This window comes from Notamacropus eugenii, chromosome 1, assembly GCF_028372415.1.
Source record: "Notamacropus eugenii isolate mMacEug1 chromosome 1, mMacEug1.pri_v2, whole genome shotgun sequence".
Taxonomy (NCBI): domain Eukaryota; kingdom Metazoa; phylum Chordata; class Mammalia; order Diprotodontia; family Macropodidae; genus Notamacropus; species Notamacropus eugenii.
The window spans coordinates 12780044-12798537 of record NC_092872.1 but is presented as its reverse complement, the minus strand read 5'-3'; the positions used below and the strand labels follow the sequence as shown (position 1 = coordinate 12798537).

The window sequence follows — 18494 nt, the reverse complement described above, 5'->3', positions numbered from 1 at the left end:
GAATTTTTATAAATAACTAACAGCATAGTCTTAAGTGATATTAAAGTATCCCCTGAACTTATCTTTTTGAGTTTACTTATTTTCCAGAAACTCTGAACCCTGAGCAAGCATGAGGCCCTGAATGTGTCAGGGATCAAGTCCCCCCCGCCCCCGCTCTGAGCTCCCTCAGCTGACGCAATTTGTTGTTGCACCCCAATCTGGATTCTCTGTGTGTACCAGCCAGTCTGTGCCAGGCTGGGATGATGCTTGTGCAGCAGGGGCCTTTGCAGATAAACAGACCCACCTATCTTCAGAGTCTGGTGGTTCCCAAGGGAAAAGAATGTGGCTTCTGCCATGGCCTTGCTCCTCCCTTTTGGGAGTTTTATTCTTTTTCCCACCTCTTCCTTCTCATGCCACTCCCCTTCATGTTTTTACTCCTCCTTTTGTTGTACTGCCATAAATATGCAAACTTCCCTAAGGACTGTGTGCACTTGGATGCATATTAATTTCTCTTGTGACAAACTCTGTTTTCACAGAAGTCTCCTCATGTTGGGATTACCTTTGACAAAAGGGAATCTCTTGGGCTACTGTTGTGCTCGTCCCCCAAAAGTTAACTGAATTCATTTTACGTATGTAGCATATGTAATTATTTAAGTGCCACCTCCCGCCCAAAGAAAACAAAGAAAATGAAAACTCCTCGTGGGCAAAGGTTGCTTAATTTTTGTCTTGATATTACTACCACTTTTCTACATTTCACATAGCAGGCACTTAATAAAATACTTATTGCTTGATAGCAAAGTCAGTGAGTCCTTTTTTATCTTTATCTTTGATTTATCTTTGATAAATGCACATTGTGATTTCTTAAGTTTTCCTTAAAGGATAGGATTTTTTTCTTTTTTCTTTTTTTTAATTTAAATTTATTTATTTAAGTTTTCAACATTCATTTCCACAAAATTTTGGGTTCCAAATTTTCTTCCCATTTCTTCCATCCCCCCTCGCCTAAATGCCGAGCATTCTAATTACCCCTATCAGCAGTCTGTCCTCCCTTCTAGCATCCCTCCCTTCCCTTATCCCCATCTTCTCTTTTGTCCTGAAGGGCAAGATAAATTTCTCTACCCCATTACCTGTATTTCTTATTTCCTGGTTGCAAGAACAATACTCAAGAGTTGTTCCTAAAACTTTTGAGTTCCAACTTCTCTTCATCCCTCCCTCCCCACCCATTCCCTTTGGGAAGGCAAGCAATTCAATATAGGCCATATCTGTGTAGTTTTGCAAATGACTTCTATAATAGTCATGTTGTGTAGTAAGACTAACTATATTTCCCTCCATCCTATCCTGCCCCCCATTGCTTCTATTCTCTCTTTTGATCCTATCCCTCCCCAGAATTGCTCCCTCCTCCCACTGCCCTCCCTTCATTATCCCTCCGACCCTGCTTATCCCTTTCTCCCCCACTATCCTGTATTGTAAGATAGGTTTTCATACCAAAATGAGTGTGCATTTTATTCCTTCCTTTAGTCGAATGTGATGAGAGTAAGCTTCATGTTTTTTTCTCTCACCTCCCCTGTTTTTCCCTCCACTGAAAAGTCTTTTACTTAACCTTTCTTCTGAGAGATAATTTGCCCCATTCCATTTCTCCCTTCCTCCTCCCAATATATTTCTCTCTCACCGCTTAATTTCATTATTTAAAGATATGATCCCATCCTATTCAATTCACCCTGTGCTCTGTGTGTGTGTGTGTGTGTGTGTGTGTGTGTGTGTGTGTGTAATTCCACCAACTACCCAGATACTGAAAAAAGTTTCAAGAGTTACAAATATTGTCTTGCCCTGTAGGAATGTAAACAGTTCAACTTTAGTAAGTCCCTTATGACTACTCTTTGCTGTTTACCCTTTCAGCTTCTCTTGATCCTTGTGTTTGAAAGTCAAATTTTCTTTTCAGCTCTGGTCTTTTCATCAAGAATGCTTGAAAGTTCTCTATTTTCATTGAAAGACCATTTTTTCCCCTGAAGTATTATACTCAGTTTTTGCTGAGTAGATGATTCTTGGTTTTAGTCCTAGTTCCTTTGACTTCTGGAATATCCTATTCCATGCCCGTCAGTCCCTTAATGTAGAAGCTGCTAGATCTTGTGTTCTCCTGATTGTATTTCCACAATACTTGAATTGTTTCTTTCTAGCTGCTTGCAATATTTTCTCCTTGACCAGGGAACTCTGGAATTTGGCCACAATGTTCCTAGGAGTTTCTCTTTTTGGATCTCTTTTAGGAGATGGTCTGTGGATTCCTTGAATACTTATTTTGCCCTCTGGTTCTAGAATCTCAGGGCAGTTTTCCTTGATAATTTCATGAAAGATGATGTGTAGGCTCTTTTTTTGATCATGGCTTTCAGGTAGTCCCCTAATTTTTAAATTGTCCCTCCTGGATCTGGTTTCCAGGTCAGTTGTTTTTCCAATGAGATATTTCACATTATCTTCCATTTTTTCATTCTTTTGGTTTTGTTTTGTGATTTCTTGGTTTCATTAGCCTCCATCTGTTCTATTCTAATTTTGAAAGAACTCTTTTCTTCAGTGAGCTTTTGAACCTCCTTTTCCATTTGGCTAATTCTGCTTTTTAAAGCATTCTTCTCCTCATTGGCTTTTTGACCCTCTTTTGCCAATTGAGTTAGCCTATTTTTCAAGGTGTTATTTTCTTTAGCATTTTTTGGGGGTCTCCTTTAGCAAGGTGTTGACCTGCTTTTCATGCTTTTCTTGCATCTCTCTCATTTCTCTTCCCAGTTTTTCCTCCACCTCTCTTACTTGATTTTCAAAATCCTTTTTGAGCTCTTCCATGGCCTGAGCCCATTGAATATTTATTTTGGATGTTTGGGATGCAGGGGCCTTGACTTTTATGTCTTTCCCTCATGGTAGGCATTGTTCTTCCTCGTCTGAAAGGAAGGGAGGAGATATCTGTTCACCAAGAAAGTAACCTTCTATAGTCTTATTTTTTTTCCCCTTTTTTGGGCATTTTCCCAACCAGTTACTTGACTTTTGGGTCCTTTGTCAAGAGTAGGGTATACTCTGGGAATCTGTGAGATCTCAGTTCCTCCAAGGTGGCACGATCAAGTGTGTACTGGTCTGGATGCAGAGAGGGATTTCTGTGCCCAGAATCTTAGCATTTACCTCTCCATAGCCTCCTGGCTTCCCTCTCCACCAAGTCAGCACTGGGGGCTGATTTTCAGATAAGGTGTATGGGTGGGGCTGCCATTCAGTGTGAGACAAAGGCCAGCTGCTTCAGGGCTGAGGTAAGACTCAACTCCTCAGTGCCCCCAGGGGTTTTTACATTCCAACAATGGAGCTTCCCTAGGGGCTGCTGTGCAGCCTTTGTGGCCACTGCCTGTTGCTGGAGCTATGGAAGGCCCTTCTCCCTTCCTGGCCAGCTTAAAAAACCCCATCACTGACCTTTGACGCCTGTGGGTTGAGGGATCTGGGAACTTGCTGCTACTGGGACTGGGGATTCTGCAACTGGAGATTCTGCCTCTGAGGGCTGTTCACAAGCCGTGCCAACCAGCCAAGGCTGGGCTCAACTCTGCATCGCGTGCAACAGACATTTCCGTGGGCCTTTCAGGTCACCTTGGGCTGGAAATCTCCTCCACTCTGTTGTTCTCCACTTCTGCTGCTCCAAAATTTGTTGAGAGTCCCTCTCTGCAGGTTTCTTATGGGCTGTGTGGGGAGAGCCTCTGTATCTGTGCCTTTCTACTCTGCCATCTTGGCTCCGTCCCCCAGGATAGAATTTTTTTTTCAAGAATATTTGCTGTATTTCTGAATAGATAAATAATTTCAGTCATGAATCTTCATTGGAAGTTACCTGTAATGGATTTTTGTCATTTAGTAGTGAAGTATCTATTATAATATTGTTCACTTGTATAACTCATCATTATATGTATTGTTTCCAGGCAAAGTGCTTCATGGATTTCAAAGCTGGGGGTACCTTGTGTCACATTCTTGGGGCTGCTTACAAGTATAAAAACGAACAGGGATGGTAAGCTTTCATCTTTATTTGTATAATTTGACATAACATTGACATTTTATAAGAGTACCTCTAGTCTGATTAAGTGTGATAGTTTTCATAGGGAATGGGAGATAGTGTGGACATAGTGTGAAATCTGTCCTGAGATGTGAAATTTATTTTATGCCTAACTTGAAAGAGCTATTTATTTCAAATATGAGTAATTTAGTTATGAGACATAGTTACATTTATATTAAATAAAATAACTTTATTATTCTAAAACTAGAAAGTTTTCTTGTATTTACTGGATCTTGTGATTTCTAACTGTTAAGAAATAAAACGATCCTTCATTGTTTGTAGGTAGCAAATTTTTGAAAATCTTAATAATATCTTCTGATAATTTAATCTGTAATGCAATAATTCCCAGGAGTAAAATTGTAAAATTTTGTTGTCTTTATTATTATAAAATTATATGTGAGTATATTAGCAGAATGGAGATTTATAAGCAATAGTATATGCATAGCTAAATCTACTTTTCTTGAGAAGAATGATTACCTCTTCATCCAGTAGGAAGAGAGTGGAAAGATACCTAGGTTAAAGAAAAGTACCATCCATAACAAAATATCCATAGCTTCTCTTTAAGTAGTAGCAAAAAAATGGGGAGAAAATTTGGAACCGAAGATTTTGTGGAAATGAATGTTAAAAGTTAAATAAATAAATTTTAAAAAATAAGAATAAATATAAAAAAAAAGTAGCAAAAAACTGGAAATGAAGTGTATGCCCATTGTGTGAAGAATACTTAAATATTATTACCCTTTATGTAAAAATGAGATATTCAGTGAACCTGTGTAATGCCAATGTGATATTCATAGTGCCTACACTGGTCATGAATATCTCAGTGTTATTGTGAATCGCCAAAAATCACAGACTCTCCACGTGGAAGACAGAACCAAAACATTTATTCAGACACCAGAAAGCCAAATCCATCATAGTAACAAAAATCTATACACAACAACAATGCAGAGAACAATATCATCCCTAAGCCTTCCCTCTGTTAGGCTTCCCACAAACCAGGTCCCTTAAACAAATCACAAACAATCACTTTCACTCACATTAGCCAGCAGCCTGCTCGCCTGCATCCTTCCTAGCTTTGACTGTTCTCATGACCGGTTTCCTTCCAGCTCTGCTCTACCCTTCCTGTTCTAACTGTTCAGCAAACTCCTCCTACCACATGTGACTTAGGCTTCCTTGTGATTAAAGCAGGTCTCATGGGCCTATTAATGAATGGGAAAGATTTTCCAATTTAAATTACCATTGCAACCTGAAACTTTTTTTATAAACTAAAGTGAAGAAAGTAAAACAGGAGAACTATATAAATTTAATACATCTGGTACTGAAACACAGCAAAAGACCGCAGAATTTTGATTAAGTATAGTGGGACATGTTTCAGAGGACTAATGATAGAATACTTCTTCCTATCTTTCTTGTTAATACAGAGGACAGTCACCCTATCTTGCAGCCTGTATGTCATCCTTAATTCCTCTCTCCTACCGCCTAGTAATTATATCTTCATAATCTTTCCCGTACTTCCCCTTTTCTAACACTGCCACCATCCTGATGTAAGAATTTTTTTCATTATCTTATTTGGTTCTGTAAAGCATATATATTATAACCTTAATAGTCTATTTGGCATACCACTAAATCTGCAAAAGTCAGTTTAATAGTATTCTCATTTTTAGGCCCAATCAAACTAATTTAAAAGTGAGTAGCACTTTAATAATTTCTTTTGTTCCTGCAAAGTGTTTTGTAGTTAATTATGTAAATATTGACTTTGTCTCAGTAGGTTAGTTAACTCTCAGCTATTTTATGTATTCTGTGTTTTTGAATGGATTTTCTGTCACTTATTCCTGTTTTTTGCTAGTATCTTACAAATAAATCTGATGGTTTTTGTGAATATAGTTAATATGTTGTTATTTGGCCAGAGAATTTACAAAGACTTGACAAAAGGAGACTGGCAACCCTGGACCTTTGTTCTGTATACTATGTTTTTCCACTTGACATTGTAGAAGAACTCATCTTTTGTAGGTTCCTGTTAACACTGACCAATTGTTTCATAAAAGGGTTTCTCACTATAGCAATTTTTATTTCTTTGGTTTTTTTATGGGACCAAGGTCTCCCAGTGCATCCTAGGTTATCTCCAGTCATCCTGATGAATAACTGGTCACTAGACTCAGATGGCTCTGGAGAAGTGAGACTGGTGACCTTGAATAGCCCTCCCTCACTCAAAACAAAGTCATGTCCAAGTCATGTCATCATTTCTCTGATGGCATGGTCTTTTTAGGCATTGAAGACGGACACAACAACAAAAACAACATGGTTTCTCTTTCCTGTTTACCTTTTCATGCTTCTTTTGATTCTTGTATTTGAAAGTCAGATTTTCTATTCAATTCTGGTCTTTTCAACAAGAATACTTGGAAGTCCTCTATTTCATTGAAGTTCTGTTTTTTCCCCCTGAAGTATGATACTCAGTTTTGCTGGGTAGGTGATTCTTGGTTTTAGTCCTATCTCCTTTGACCTCTGGAATATCACATTCCAAGCGCTTATCCTTTCATGTAGAAGCTGCTAAATCTTGTGTTATACTGATTGTGTTTCCGTAATACTTGAATTATTTCTTTCTGGCTGCTTGTAATATTTTCTCCTTGAACTGGAACCTCTGGAATTTGGCTGCAATATTTGTGATCTCTTTCAGGAGGTGATAGGTGGATTCTTTCCATTTCTATTTTACCCTCTGGTTTTAGAATATCAGGGCAGTTTTCCTAGATAATTTTTTGAACGATGATGTCTAGGCTGCATTTTTGATTATGGCTTTCTGATATTCCAATAATCTTTAAATTGTCTCTCCTGGATCCATTTTCCAGGTCAGTTGTTTTTCCAGTGAGATACATCACATTGTCTTCTATTTTTTTGATTTTGTTTTATAATTCTTGATTTCTCATAAAGTCATTAGCTTTCATTTGCTCCATTCTAATTTTGAAGGAATTATTTTCTTCAGCGAGTTTTTGGACCTCATTTTGCATTTGGTCCATTCTACTTTTTAAGGCATTCTTCTCCTCTTTGGCTTTTTGAGCTCTTCCATGCCCTGAGATCAGTTCATATTTTTCTTGGAGGCTTTGGATGCAGGACCTTTTGGCTTTGTTGTTTTCTTTTGGTTGTATGTTTTGATCTTTCTTGTCACTGATGATGTAAGAAATACTTCTTCACTGAGAAAGTAAGAATGTATAATCTGTTTCTTTTTCCCCCACTTGCTCATTTTCCCTGCCAACTACTTGACTTTTGAGCTCTTTGTTAAATGAAATGCTTCAGAAGCAGCCACTGTAGGGCTGGAGCCAGGTCATGCTCCTCTGTCAGCCAGATGAGACTTGCCACTGACCTTCGAAGCTGTCTTTGGCATTTGTGGGTTGAGAAGCTTGGAAAGCGCAGCTGCCGCCAGCGATTCATCACATAAGGCCTGCTCCAGCCTTGTTGGTGCAGAAGCAGCCCACACCGATCTACGTGCTACTCCCAACCCAGTGCAGTAGACCCTTCCCATCAATCTTTCAGATTGTCTTGGGCTGGAAATTTGATTCAGTCCATCATTTTGTGGCTTTCTGCTGCTTTAGAATTTGTTGAGTCATTTTTTATAGATTTTTTAAGAGGTTTAGGGGAGGAGCTCTAACATGTCTATGCTTCTACTCTGCCATCTTGGCTCCACCCCTCATAGCTTGACTTTCAAAGTCAATTGCAATCTAAGCCCACCCTTAACCTTCTTACCCTTATCTTTCCAGTTAACAGTCTCTTCCAGAGAGACTAAACCACAAAATTTGGATTATAGACTATGGCCTGGAGACTTTAATTTGGGAGAAGGATGGAAGGTATGACTCACCCAGAAGGGAAAGATTATGTCAGTTATGTATGGACTACTTGGAATCTTTATTTTAATTTTTTTCCTTTTTCTTTGTGGAAGAATGAAGACTGGTTGTCACATATCAGATATGCATGGGTTTAGGCTCTTTTCCTTTAGTATGCTTTATCTAGACATCCATAATTGTAGATAGACCTGGGTATCCTGACTCCTGCTGTGGTAACTACTAGGGCAGAAACATGTAGAGTTGCACTTACTTGTCTCACTGGGCTTGAATGGAGAATTCACAAATTTCTGGTTTCTTGCAAGAGGCAGTAAGTAGTAGCAAGGGCACATGTATTATCAGCCGCCATGATAGACCTGAAGAGAGGAAATCTGACCACATGGTGAGACTTGAGGAGTCATCTGTTTATTGGACTAGAAGAGGGATCTTCTGGCACCATCTTGAAATCCAGCCTTTTTTAGCACAAGTCTTAGAAGTTGATGCTCTAGAGCAGCCTTTTCAGGAGAAGAGAATAGCACAGAAATTCTATTTTACATTTACTTATTTATGTATATGTTATATTCTTTCATTAAAATGCACGGTCCTTATATGGCAGGGTTTTAATTGTTTTTTGTTCTATATCTTCAGTGCCTTTCACTTTGTAGGCTCTCTTACCAAATGCTTGATGAATGATGGTCCCATTAATTTCCCAACATAAGTCCTATAGGTTAGAAAATCTTTAAAATTCTTTGTTGCTTAAACAGACATACATGCACTGAACTCTTCCTTCTGGAGGTCTTTGCTTATTTTATTTTTCCTACCTGGAATGTTTATCCCTTCATTTTGGTCTATGAAAACTTACTACTTCAGTCCTAAGTTAAATAGTCTTCTACCGAATACTTTCCTTGACCATGCCCCTTGGGAGTGATTATTTTGTTGTCCTGTGTTTTGAATCAGTGAAATAGAACTTAATGACCTATGTGACAGATATTTGTACGCAAGACTTCATCTTCTCTTTTTTATGGGAAGAGACCATTCTTTTTTATTACTGTAACCAGAACACTGTTGCATGTAAATAGCCATTTTTACTAATAATTTTGAAGTGAATTGAAATACTTTGGATCCTGGCTATCTTAGTTCTTTATAGTAGTATTCTTGTTGCCAGTGTTTCTTTGTTACATTAAAATACTACTATTAAAAATTTTTTTGTCTTCATTTCAATCATAACTTGCTTCTTCAGAATTGATCTACTAGCTGTATCTTCTCATATCGATTTGCTGTCTGGTAAACACTATTTTCTTTTAAAGAGATCTTCACTTTCTAGCTGTCAGTCTTTTAAAGATGTTGTACTTTAGATTTCAGGGTTTTTGCATTTTTCTCTTTAAAGCCTATCTCTGCATCTGAAATGCAATTCCTCTATATGAAGATATAGCTCCGACTGTGCTTTTCCTTGCTCATATCTTTTTAAATCCTTATCATTAAAGAGAAGAATGTTTTAGGTTTTATCAATAGATTTTTCTTTGCAGTTTCTGTGAATTTTTTAATGACTTTAAGATTCATAAAGTAATTGAAAGAAAAGAAAATTTGAATTATTCCATATAGTTAGCATTGCTTTATTGGTTTTATTATTCAATATTGATTTAGTATGCCCTTTTCCTTAAAATTTGAAAATGTGGGAAAACATATATAAAAATATACATGAATGGTGAGATGTTTTCATTGGTGAGCAAATGAGTCATGATGACTTTCTTGGATAAGTTTTTTTAAATGTCTTTTCCTTATTAGATCAGTGAAGCTTTCTTGAGAAAATTGAACAAAAAGTCTATTGCTATTTGAAATAATAAACTTGCTTCTGATTATTTTTTTTGCTTTCAGGAGAAGGTTTGACCTGCAGAATCCTTCCCGAATGGATCGTAATGTGGAGATGTTTATGAACATTGAAAAAACACTAGTTCAGGCAAGATAATTCATCAGCTCTTCAAGTTAGATTAAAAATCTAAGTTTCCTAAGCATACTTTTGTTAGAATTCTAAATTTGGGCTTTTTTGGAAGAAACTAAAATTATTTTTGAAATCTTCATTGTTGGGGTTTTTGTAAAATATTTGGTAGTATAAAACTTTAAGCAGAGAGTAAAATTGTTAAATTATGGTGGGATAATTATAAAATTGTATCAGCAAAGACCCCTTCATACACAGAAGGGCCTGCTGTACAGATTCTTAGATCTGCTTTTCTAAAAGGAAAGACATCTTTCGAGGGATCAGCAGTCACTTTAATCAAGCACATATATCATTCACTTAGTTCAGAGGAAAATATCATCCTGAACTTCAGAGAAAATACAGAGAGGCAAAGATCATTCACTTAGGTCAGGAGAAAAAGTCAGCACCCTGTACTTCAGAGAAAATACAGAGAAACAAAGATCACACAGGGTTTCCAGTTGTCTGACTATAAGCAATAGATACACAGAGCAACAGATAGATTCAACTGTCTGACTATATATACATTGTTCCCAGAGAGAGAAGCACCGACATCTGGATTTTCAAAGTCAGGGCGGCTCCTTAGCAGCTGTCCAGAGTCTGGCCAAACAAACACTTCCAGTGAGTAAGACCCAAAACAGGACCTCACCTCAGAGTATATATACACTTTTCACAGCCAGATTGCATCACAACCTTGAGAACCAGTGCCTCATGAGAAATTAGCAAAAGATGTGGGCCTTCCAACAAAAAAAATCTCCCCTAATCAAGCTTCCCTTAATGGGCAGGCCCATTAATGGGTGGGGAAGATCTTTAACTCTCAGCATTATAAAAATCTATATTCAGTAGCTTCACATGAGTTGAGTTTTTATGCATATTTGAGTTTTATGCATGCTTACACAGTGTGCCCTTGATGACATAATATTTTGCTTTAGCATTGTTTTCCCTAAGGAAGTTAACTATGGCCAATGATCTCAGCATTTTTAAATTTGTTATAAGACTTAGTACAGTCTACTATGCTAATTGGTTTTTTTTGTTTGTTTTTTTTTTCATTTATTATTGTTTAACAATCACTGCCATACAATTGAGATTTTATCCCCCCCACACCTACACCCCACTACCCCCTCCCTCCCCATGACTGCATATAGTTCTGTATAGGTTCTACATATACTTTCCTATTGAGTACATTTTCACTATAGTCATGCTATGTAGTCAGACTAAAATAAATGGAAGAAATCATATAACAAATCAAAACATTATACACAAAAACATGCACATACACAAGCATGATCTGCTGCATTCTGCGCATGACTTCCATATTTCTTTCTCTAAGTGTGGAAGGCATTTTGCCTTAGAGAACCACCATTGGGATTTTATTATTATTATTATTATTTTTAAGAAGTTCTTGCGTTATTACAAAATTCCAAATTCCAAGTCTACCAGAAAAAACTCTTGCACACTGTGGTCGTTGCTGTGCACAAAGTTCTCCTGGTTCTGCTCCTTTCACTCAGCATCAGGTCATATAAGTCCTTCCAGGCCTCTCTGAAGTCTTCTTGTTCATCATTTCTTATGGCACAATAGTACTTCATTACATTCATATACCATAATTTATTCAGCCGTTCCCCAATTGATGGACATCCCCTTGACTTCCAGTTTTTGGCAACTACAAAGAGTGCTGCTATAAATATTTTTGTACATGTGGGACCCTTTCCCATTTTTATGATCTCTTGGGGATACAGTCCTAGTAGTGATATTGCTGGGTCAAAGGGTATGCACATTTTTGTAGCCCTTTGGGCATAGTTCCAAATTGCTCTCCAGAATGGTTGGATCAGCTCGCAGCTCCACCAACAATGAATTAGTGTTCCAACTCTCCCACATCCTCTCCAGCATTTATCATTTTCTTGTTCTGTCATGTTTGCCAATCTTATAGGTGTGATGTGGTACCTCAGAGTTGTTTTGATTTGCATCTCTCTAATCAACAGTGATTTAGAGCATTTTTTCATATGATTATAGATATCTTTAATTTCTTCTTCAGAAAATTGCCTGTTCATATCCTTTGACCATTTATCAATTGGGGAATGACTTGTATGATTATACATTTGAGTCAGTTCTCTATATTATGCTAATTGTTTAACAAGTAAATGATAACTTTATTTAGTGGAATGTCAAATTTTAGTCAGCACATTGAAGATGAAGCTGTCTTATCAATAGGAGAAGCAGAATGGCATAGAGTGTAGAGAATCAGCCATGGATTTTGGAAGACTTGGGTTCTAATCTATATAAACTGGTTTTGTGACCAAAAGCAAGTCACTCTATCTCTCTCTGTACTCCAGGTGATTCTCTAAGAGTATATGTTGCAGAGTAGTTGCCAGTCTACTGTGGTGGAAGTTGTTCCCCAAATCAAAGGAAATTACAGGTCCCACCTGGTTTCAGTATACTATATTGCCTTGTCCTGTTTGTTTCTTTCTCTCTTCCCTTGGTAAAGAGAAGTCATGCTGTTTTTTGTTGTGTTTTGTTTTTGGTATGAGGAAGACCTCATGCAATTCTTAAACTTCTGGTATTTCCTACATTTAGAAGTGGAATAAGAAACCTGGAGCAACACTTTTCCATGTAGTGCCTTTTCTACCAAGTCTATGACTGCATAATGAGTTTGGGATAACCTTTCTTTTCAAATAAAATTTTTTTATCTGACCACACTTACTTTATACTTATGAACATTGGAGTAAGCTTAAGATTACGGAGAGAAGTATTAGTAAACCACTGTTTTATCTGAGAGTCCTATGTATGTTCCTTGGATTAATTTTGGAATTTGATGGACAATCCATAGCTAGCTTGCTTTGTACCATTAAATAAAACTTTCATTTTTTTCTTTAGAACAACTGTCTGAGCAGACCTAACATCTACCTCATTCCAGACATTGAACTGAAGTTGGCTAACAAACTAAAGGACATTGTCAAACGACATCAGGTAGAGGATTATCCGGAATTTTTGCATAGTTTATCTAATACGACAGCTTCACAAGTCACTTCCGTGACCTTGTTTATGTATGTGTTAAAATGTTAACTGGTGCTCAGGGTCTCTTGTACCAACAGTTTTCTCCATTCATGTTGTATTCTTAGTATTTAATCTTCACTGAGGTTGTAAGTGCTGGTACCTTTCACTTACTCTGAGTTACTTTCTCCTGAATGAAGGAAACTATTATGTTCATTATCACCAAGGCATCTAATAATTTATATGATCTGACCTAGAATAGAATAGTTGTAGAGTAGCAGGTGTTATCCAGAAGCAGACTTATGAAATAGGAAAGTCCTACCACCTCCAATTCTCTTTGACCCTTAAATTTGTTTTTGCTCTACCAGTACTTGCATTGTCGCCACTGCTTTTCCTCCGTAATATGAATTGTCAAGGTTAAGGATGCTCTAGTTCTGCCTTTGTCACTGCATGACCTTGGACTGGTAACTTTATCTCTGGTTGATGTCATGTCTGTAGTTATTGAGCAAGTTAATATTTTGTCTCTCAGTGTCTCAAGTATCCTATCTATAAAATGGATGCAGTACTTTCCCTGATTGAATACTAAAACTAGATCATTGATTTCTGAGAGACCTCTGTGTGTATGTTTTTTTAAAAAAATGAAACAGTTGGAAGGAATTTTGGAAATCACTGATGGATAGTGATTCATAGAATTAGAGGATTATGTTTTATTGGTAACTCAATCTCCTTTTGTCTTCTATAAAACCTTTTGCTCCTCTCTACCTTGTGAGTTGAGAGTGTTCAAGCATTGTGAAAGACAGTGTTAAGAATCAGCAGAAAATTTTTTGTTATATTTATACATATTGTTAGATTTTTAATAGGTAGATTGGCTCTATTAGCTGCTAGCTCCCTCCTTCTGTTTATTACTTTCTAGACTCATTTCAGTAGAGTCGCTGTAGTTACAGCTCTGAAACCTATGGTGTCCCCAATCATGTTAACATTGCCTGTGTGCTGTTGTGGATTTCTTTTTAAGTGACGGTGATTACTAAACCAAGAATGAATTTTAATAGGAAAAATGAACTGCACTGCTGAAATTTGAAGTAAAAGTATATCATTGACTACCATGATGATATTGTAAGGAACGAATTATAATAAAACTATAATAAATTATAATAAACATTATTATAAAAATTATAATAAAAAATAAGGAATTATTTGGCATGAACCAAAGAATTTTCAGACCCTGCCTTTAAAACCATAAGAGTTAAATTGTTTGACCAACAGTCCTAAGGAGTCTGTTTTTTGGTGAGGAACTTAGTTTGGACAAGCACTTGTTGAGTAGCTCTTGTTTTCTTGTTGTTTTCTTCATTTAATATTTTATTTATTCCCTAATTGCTTGTTAAAACCATTTTTAACGTTGATTTAAAAAAAATTTATGACTCCCCAATTTTTTCCCTCCCTTCCTCCTATCTTCCCCCCTCATTGGGGAGACAAGCAATTTCATATAGGTTGTACGTGTGCAGCATGCAAAACATACTTCCATGTTAGTCATGTTGCGAAAGGAAACAGGCAAAATACCCTCAAGAAAAAGAAAGAACAAGTACACTTCAGTTTCCAGTTAGTCTCCAGCAGTTCTTTCCGTGGAGATGGGCAGCAGTTGTCACCATAAGTCCTTCAGGATTGTCTTGGGTCATTGGAATCCTGTTGCTCTTGTTTGCTTAAAATTGGTTTCAATTTTCTTAAAGTATTAGTTTTCTGAAAGTAGTACTGCTATCCTGAAAGAGAGAATATTGCTTTAATATTTGGCTTAAGCTTTCAATTTGAATTATAATTTCTGTAAAAATAACCTATCTGTGTTTTTAAGATGAAAAGTAAGTTTTATCTTTTCTATAGAGATTTAGCACACATTGCTCTATACTTGGTTGTTACTCTACTCAAGATAGTACTTAAATTGGCAATTTAACTACACCAAGAGCTCTAACTTCATCCCATACTCTTAGTAAATAAGCTAAAATTACTAATCTTTTCGTTGTTCATATATTTAATGAAATAACTGGAAAATCATATTTGAATGTTTGGTGAACATTAAGAGTTCTGGAATTGAATATATGAAATAAAATTTGAATTTTTTTTGAATTTGAAATTTTATTTTCTTTTCCCTGTTACCATAGGTGTTATTTTTTTACGTCTACTTATGTTGTATGCTTTATTGCCATGTGTTTTTAGAAGGCTTACTTAATATAGGTTGGTTTGTTTACATTTTGTTTATACGTGTTAGTCCAAGAACTTCACAAACCTTGAGATTATTTATCCTTTTTGCCATGTTTTCCTTTAACCCTTTTTTTGGGAAAATGTTTACAATGCAGTTCTTCTGTACGTTATTTATTTTCTGTTTACTGTATTGCACCAAAAAAATATTTTAAGGCTACAAAATAATGATGAAATGGTGAAAGCTTGTGTTGGCTTTAGAATGTATAGCATTACTCAGGTGGAAAATCATAGAATTGATTTCTATTTGAAAGTTTATTGGTGTTTTAATCTTTTTTTAACATCACTCTCTCTTCCTATTGGCATTGTTCCCCCTTCCCCACTGAGAACCCTTCTTAGTAACACAGTGCAATGAAACATTGACCATGTCTGAAAAGGAATGCTTTACTGTGTACTTTCTGTGTACTCCCTCCCAGTCCTCTGAATTTCTAATTGGTCATTGCATCAAGCGGTTTAGAAGTCTTCCACTGTGGTTGCCTTTTATATAAAGGGTTCTTAACCTTTTTTGTCTCATGGCCACTTTTGATAGTCTGGGGAAATGGGTCCTGTAGATCCCATCTTGGAATGATGGTTTTTAAATACCTTAGATGACATATATAGGATTACAGAAGAAACCAGGTATTTAAAAATGGTCATTAAAATGTGAAAAAGAATAAGTTCAGGAACTCCCCAGAAATCCATCCATTGACCCTAGGTTAAGAATCCTGTTTTATTATTTTGATTGTCCTGTAAATTGTTCTTTTGATCAGGTTTATTTCTTATTACGTTAGTCTATGGAAACTTTGCACATTTTTCTGAAATCTTCATGTTGGACCTTCGTTATAGTATGAGCATACATTCCTTACAATTCATGTGTGCAGTTACTTGGCCATTCCTCAGTCATGGACACCCCCTTTCCTTTCATGTCTTGGCCAAGAGAATAGACTTGGAAGAAGCATGAGAGGGCAATTTAATTCAGCTTCCTTATCTTCTAGATGAGGACACAGAAGCGGAGAGATTAAGTGAGATCACATACCTAGTAACTAGCATTGCTGGTGTGTAAGCCCAGACCATCTGATAACAGATAAATTGTTCTCTCCATTATATCAGGAAATGTACATTATAATGCTGTGCTGACTGTAACATTTGTGATGGCTAGATATCTTTCCTTCTTTAACTTGGAAAAACCTATCCCTTTTTCTCCCTGAATTCTGGGACTTGCCTTGTACCATATTAGTTCTTTCCCTTAGTTTCTGTTTAAAATGTTAAATGTCTCAATTGTATGTTATTTTCTAATTTGGCTTACCTGTTTCCCATTGTGAACACCATTCAGCAATATTTCTAAAACGTAAAGTTTGTGTTCCCTTTTCTGAGTAAAGAAAGTACCATTACCACATATACTTAATAGCTTGCTTTTCCTCTCTTTATTACCATTGCTGTTGTTATTTAGCATCTGATAAAAGTGAATTATTTTCCAAATGTCTTATCATTCTTTTTGTATACGCCTCCTTCAGGGAACATTCACTGATGAAAAATCAAAAGCCTCTCATCACATTTATCCTAATCCTACCTCACTGGAGGATGGTAAGTCAATGTTTGTGTGCTGTTATGATAATTCATACAGAAAAGATTTGAAAACCATACATCATGCTAAATATAATCCTTTTTAAAAATGATTCTTTCTTCTTTGGAAAGCCTTGCCTCAGCTAATTGGTACAGGATATCCTGAAGACAGAAACTAAGAATAAAGTGACACTTATACCTTAAAAAACTGAGGACCTGCTACAAATCCTTCATGGCAGCAGAGGTTCCTCAGTGCATTGTCTAAAGTGCCTCTTATCTTGTGTGGATCCATATAGACTATTTTTCAGTATGCCCCAGGGACTCCATTTTGTCATTTTCAAATGATCATTTCTCTACCAAATAGCTTTCGCTGGATTCTGGACAATGAAGGACAGGATTCGCAGAATTTCAGACTTGGAGGGCTATCTTAGTAGCCATCTAGTCCATCTGTCTCTTAACCGGAAAAGAAAAACAAAAACCAAAGCCACCTGTTACAAAAGAGCTGACAGTGGTCCACCAGTCTTTATTTGAAGACCCATCAGTGCTTCTCTTTCCACTTTGGTACAGCTCTAATAATTTTCAGTATATTGGGCCTAAATTTGCCCAGAAATCAAACTCCCTTAAGGCTCAACCAGACTGAAATATAATTGAGTGATGTTTAACAAAATAATTTAAAATGCAGTTCATCATAGATAATGTTAATTTGTAGTTTTCTCATTTGTTGTGTGGCTTGTAAAGATTCTTCCCCTGATCATCTGACATAGCCCTTTGTTCAGATGTATTTATTATTAATTTCATAAGTCTTTCTTTTCCAAAAGAAACAGATTTTTAGATCATAAAAATTTAAATATAAACTTAAGGAAATGAACAATTTGACTTTAAAATATAAGCTTATGGAAGTAAGCAGTCTGAGTCTGAAATTGCCATACTGCAATATTTTAAACCATTATAAAAACAAGCCATGAATGAGGTGTTTTTGAAGAAGGGATTTCTTTCAAGGATTTAAGACTACTAGAGGTTAGAATTTTTTTCCGGTCATAAAATGGCACTTGTTTAACTGTTCGGGGGTTGGGTGTGTTGGTATGAAGTTTTAAAATATTTAGGCACTAGGTAATTTTTATTAAATAGACAAACATTTTTTGATTGATCTGAAGCTGACAGAAGATGGAAAATCTGCTTAGAAATGTTACAGGGAAATTAGGTTACTTGGAAGCTTAATACCTTTTTCTCTTGTCTGTATCTGAATTATGAATTGTTTCTCATTCTAGCTACTTATGTAGCTGTCACGCAGTAGTTTTGACATAATTCTACGTTTTTTGTGATCCTCCTTCTGCCTTTTTCTCTCTGCTTTGCACATTAAGTAGCTACTAAGAGCAGAATTCTGTGTGTGGTGTTGAAAATCAAAGATGAAATAACACAATTTTTGTCCTCAAGGAATTAGTCTTGTGAGGTATAGACATGGACATAGATACCATATTCTAACTTGTACTTTAGTTAAATACCTAGGAAAGGTCCAGTGGAAAGGTATAATGGAATTGGGAATTGCAGGACCATGTCTGACTGGTATCAGGGAAAGCCTGTTGAAGGAAGTGGTGACTGTAGGCAGAGATTTATAGGGAACCTTATTTTAGGCACAGGGTCATAATGGGACTGATTAACATTGGCTTAGAACATCAGAGTACATCAGTTGGGGAATGGACTAGAGAATTAGGCTAGAGCTTTTCCTTAATGCCAAGTGATCTTCTTGAAAGGAAAGTCCCTATATAAAAATCCCCTTTGTGAGGAGTAATGAATTCTATTTATCGGTATTGGTCTCATTCTGAAATTTTTGTTCTAAAAGAGAGACAGTATAAAATATTGGAAATGGCCTTGGACTGAAAGTTAGCTGCCCTGGATTCTAGTTTTC

General features: G+C 36.5%; 1 protein-coding gene across 2 annotated transcripts in view; it reads left to right on the top strand.

Moving 5' to 3' along the window:
* SMARCC1 (SWI/SNF related BAF chromatin remodeling complex subunit C1) overlaps window positions 1–18494 on the top strand; it is a 173024-nt gene that overhangs the window by 33806 nt on the left and 120724 nt on the right. For both annotated transcript variants that reach the window (XM_072653841.1, XM_072653833.1), the window contains exons 3-6: window positions 3903–3988; window positions 9715–9796; window positions 12683–12775; window positions 16540–16609. In XM_072653841.1, coding sequence (XP_072509942.1) covers window positions 3903–3988; window positions 9715–9796; window positions 12683–12775; window positions 16540–16609 — 331 coding nt within the window. The remainder of the gene's footprint in view (window positions 1–3902; window positions 3989–9714; window positions 9797–12682; window positions 12776–16539; window positions 16610–18494) is intronic.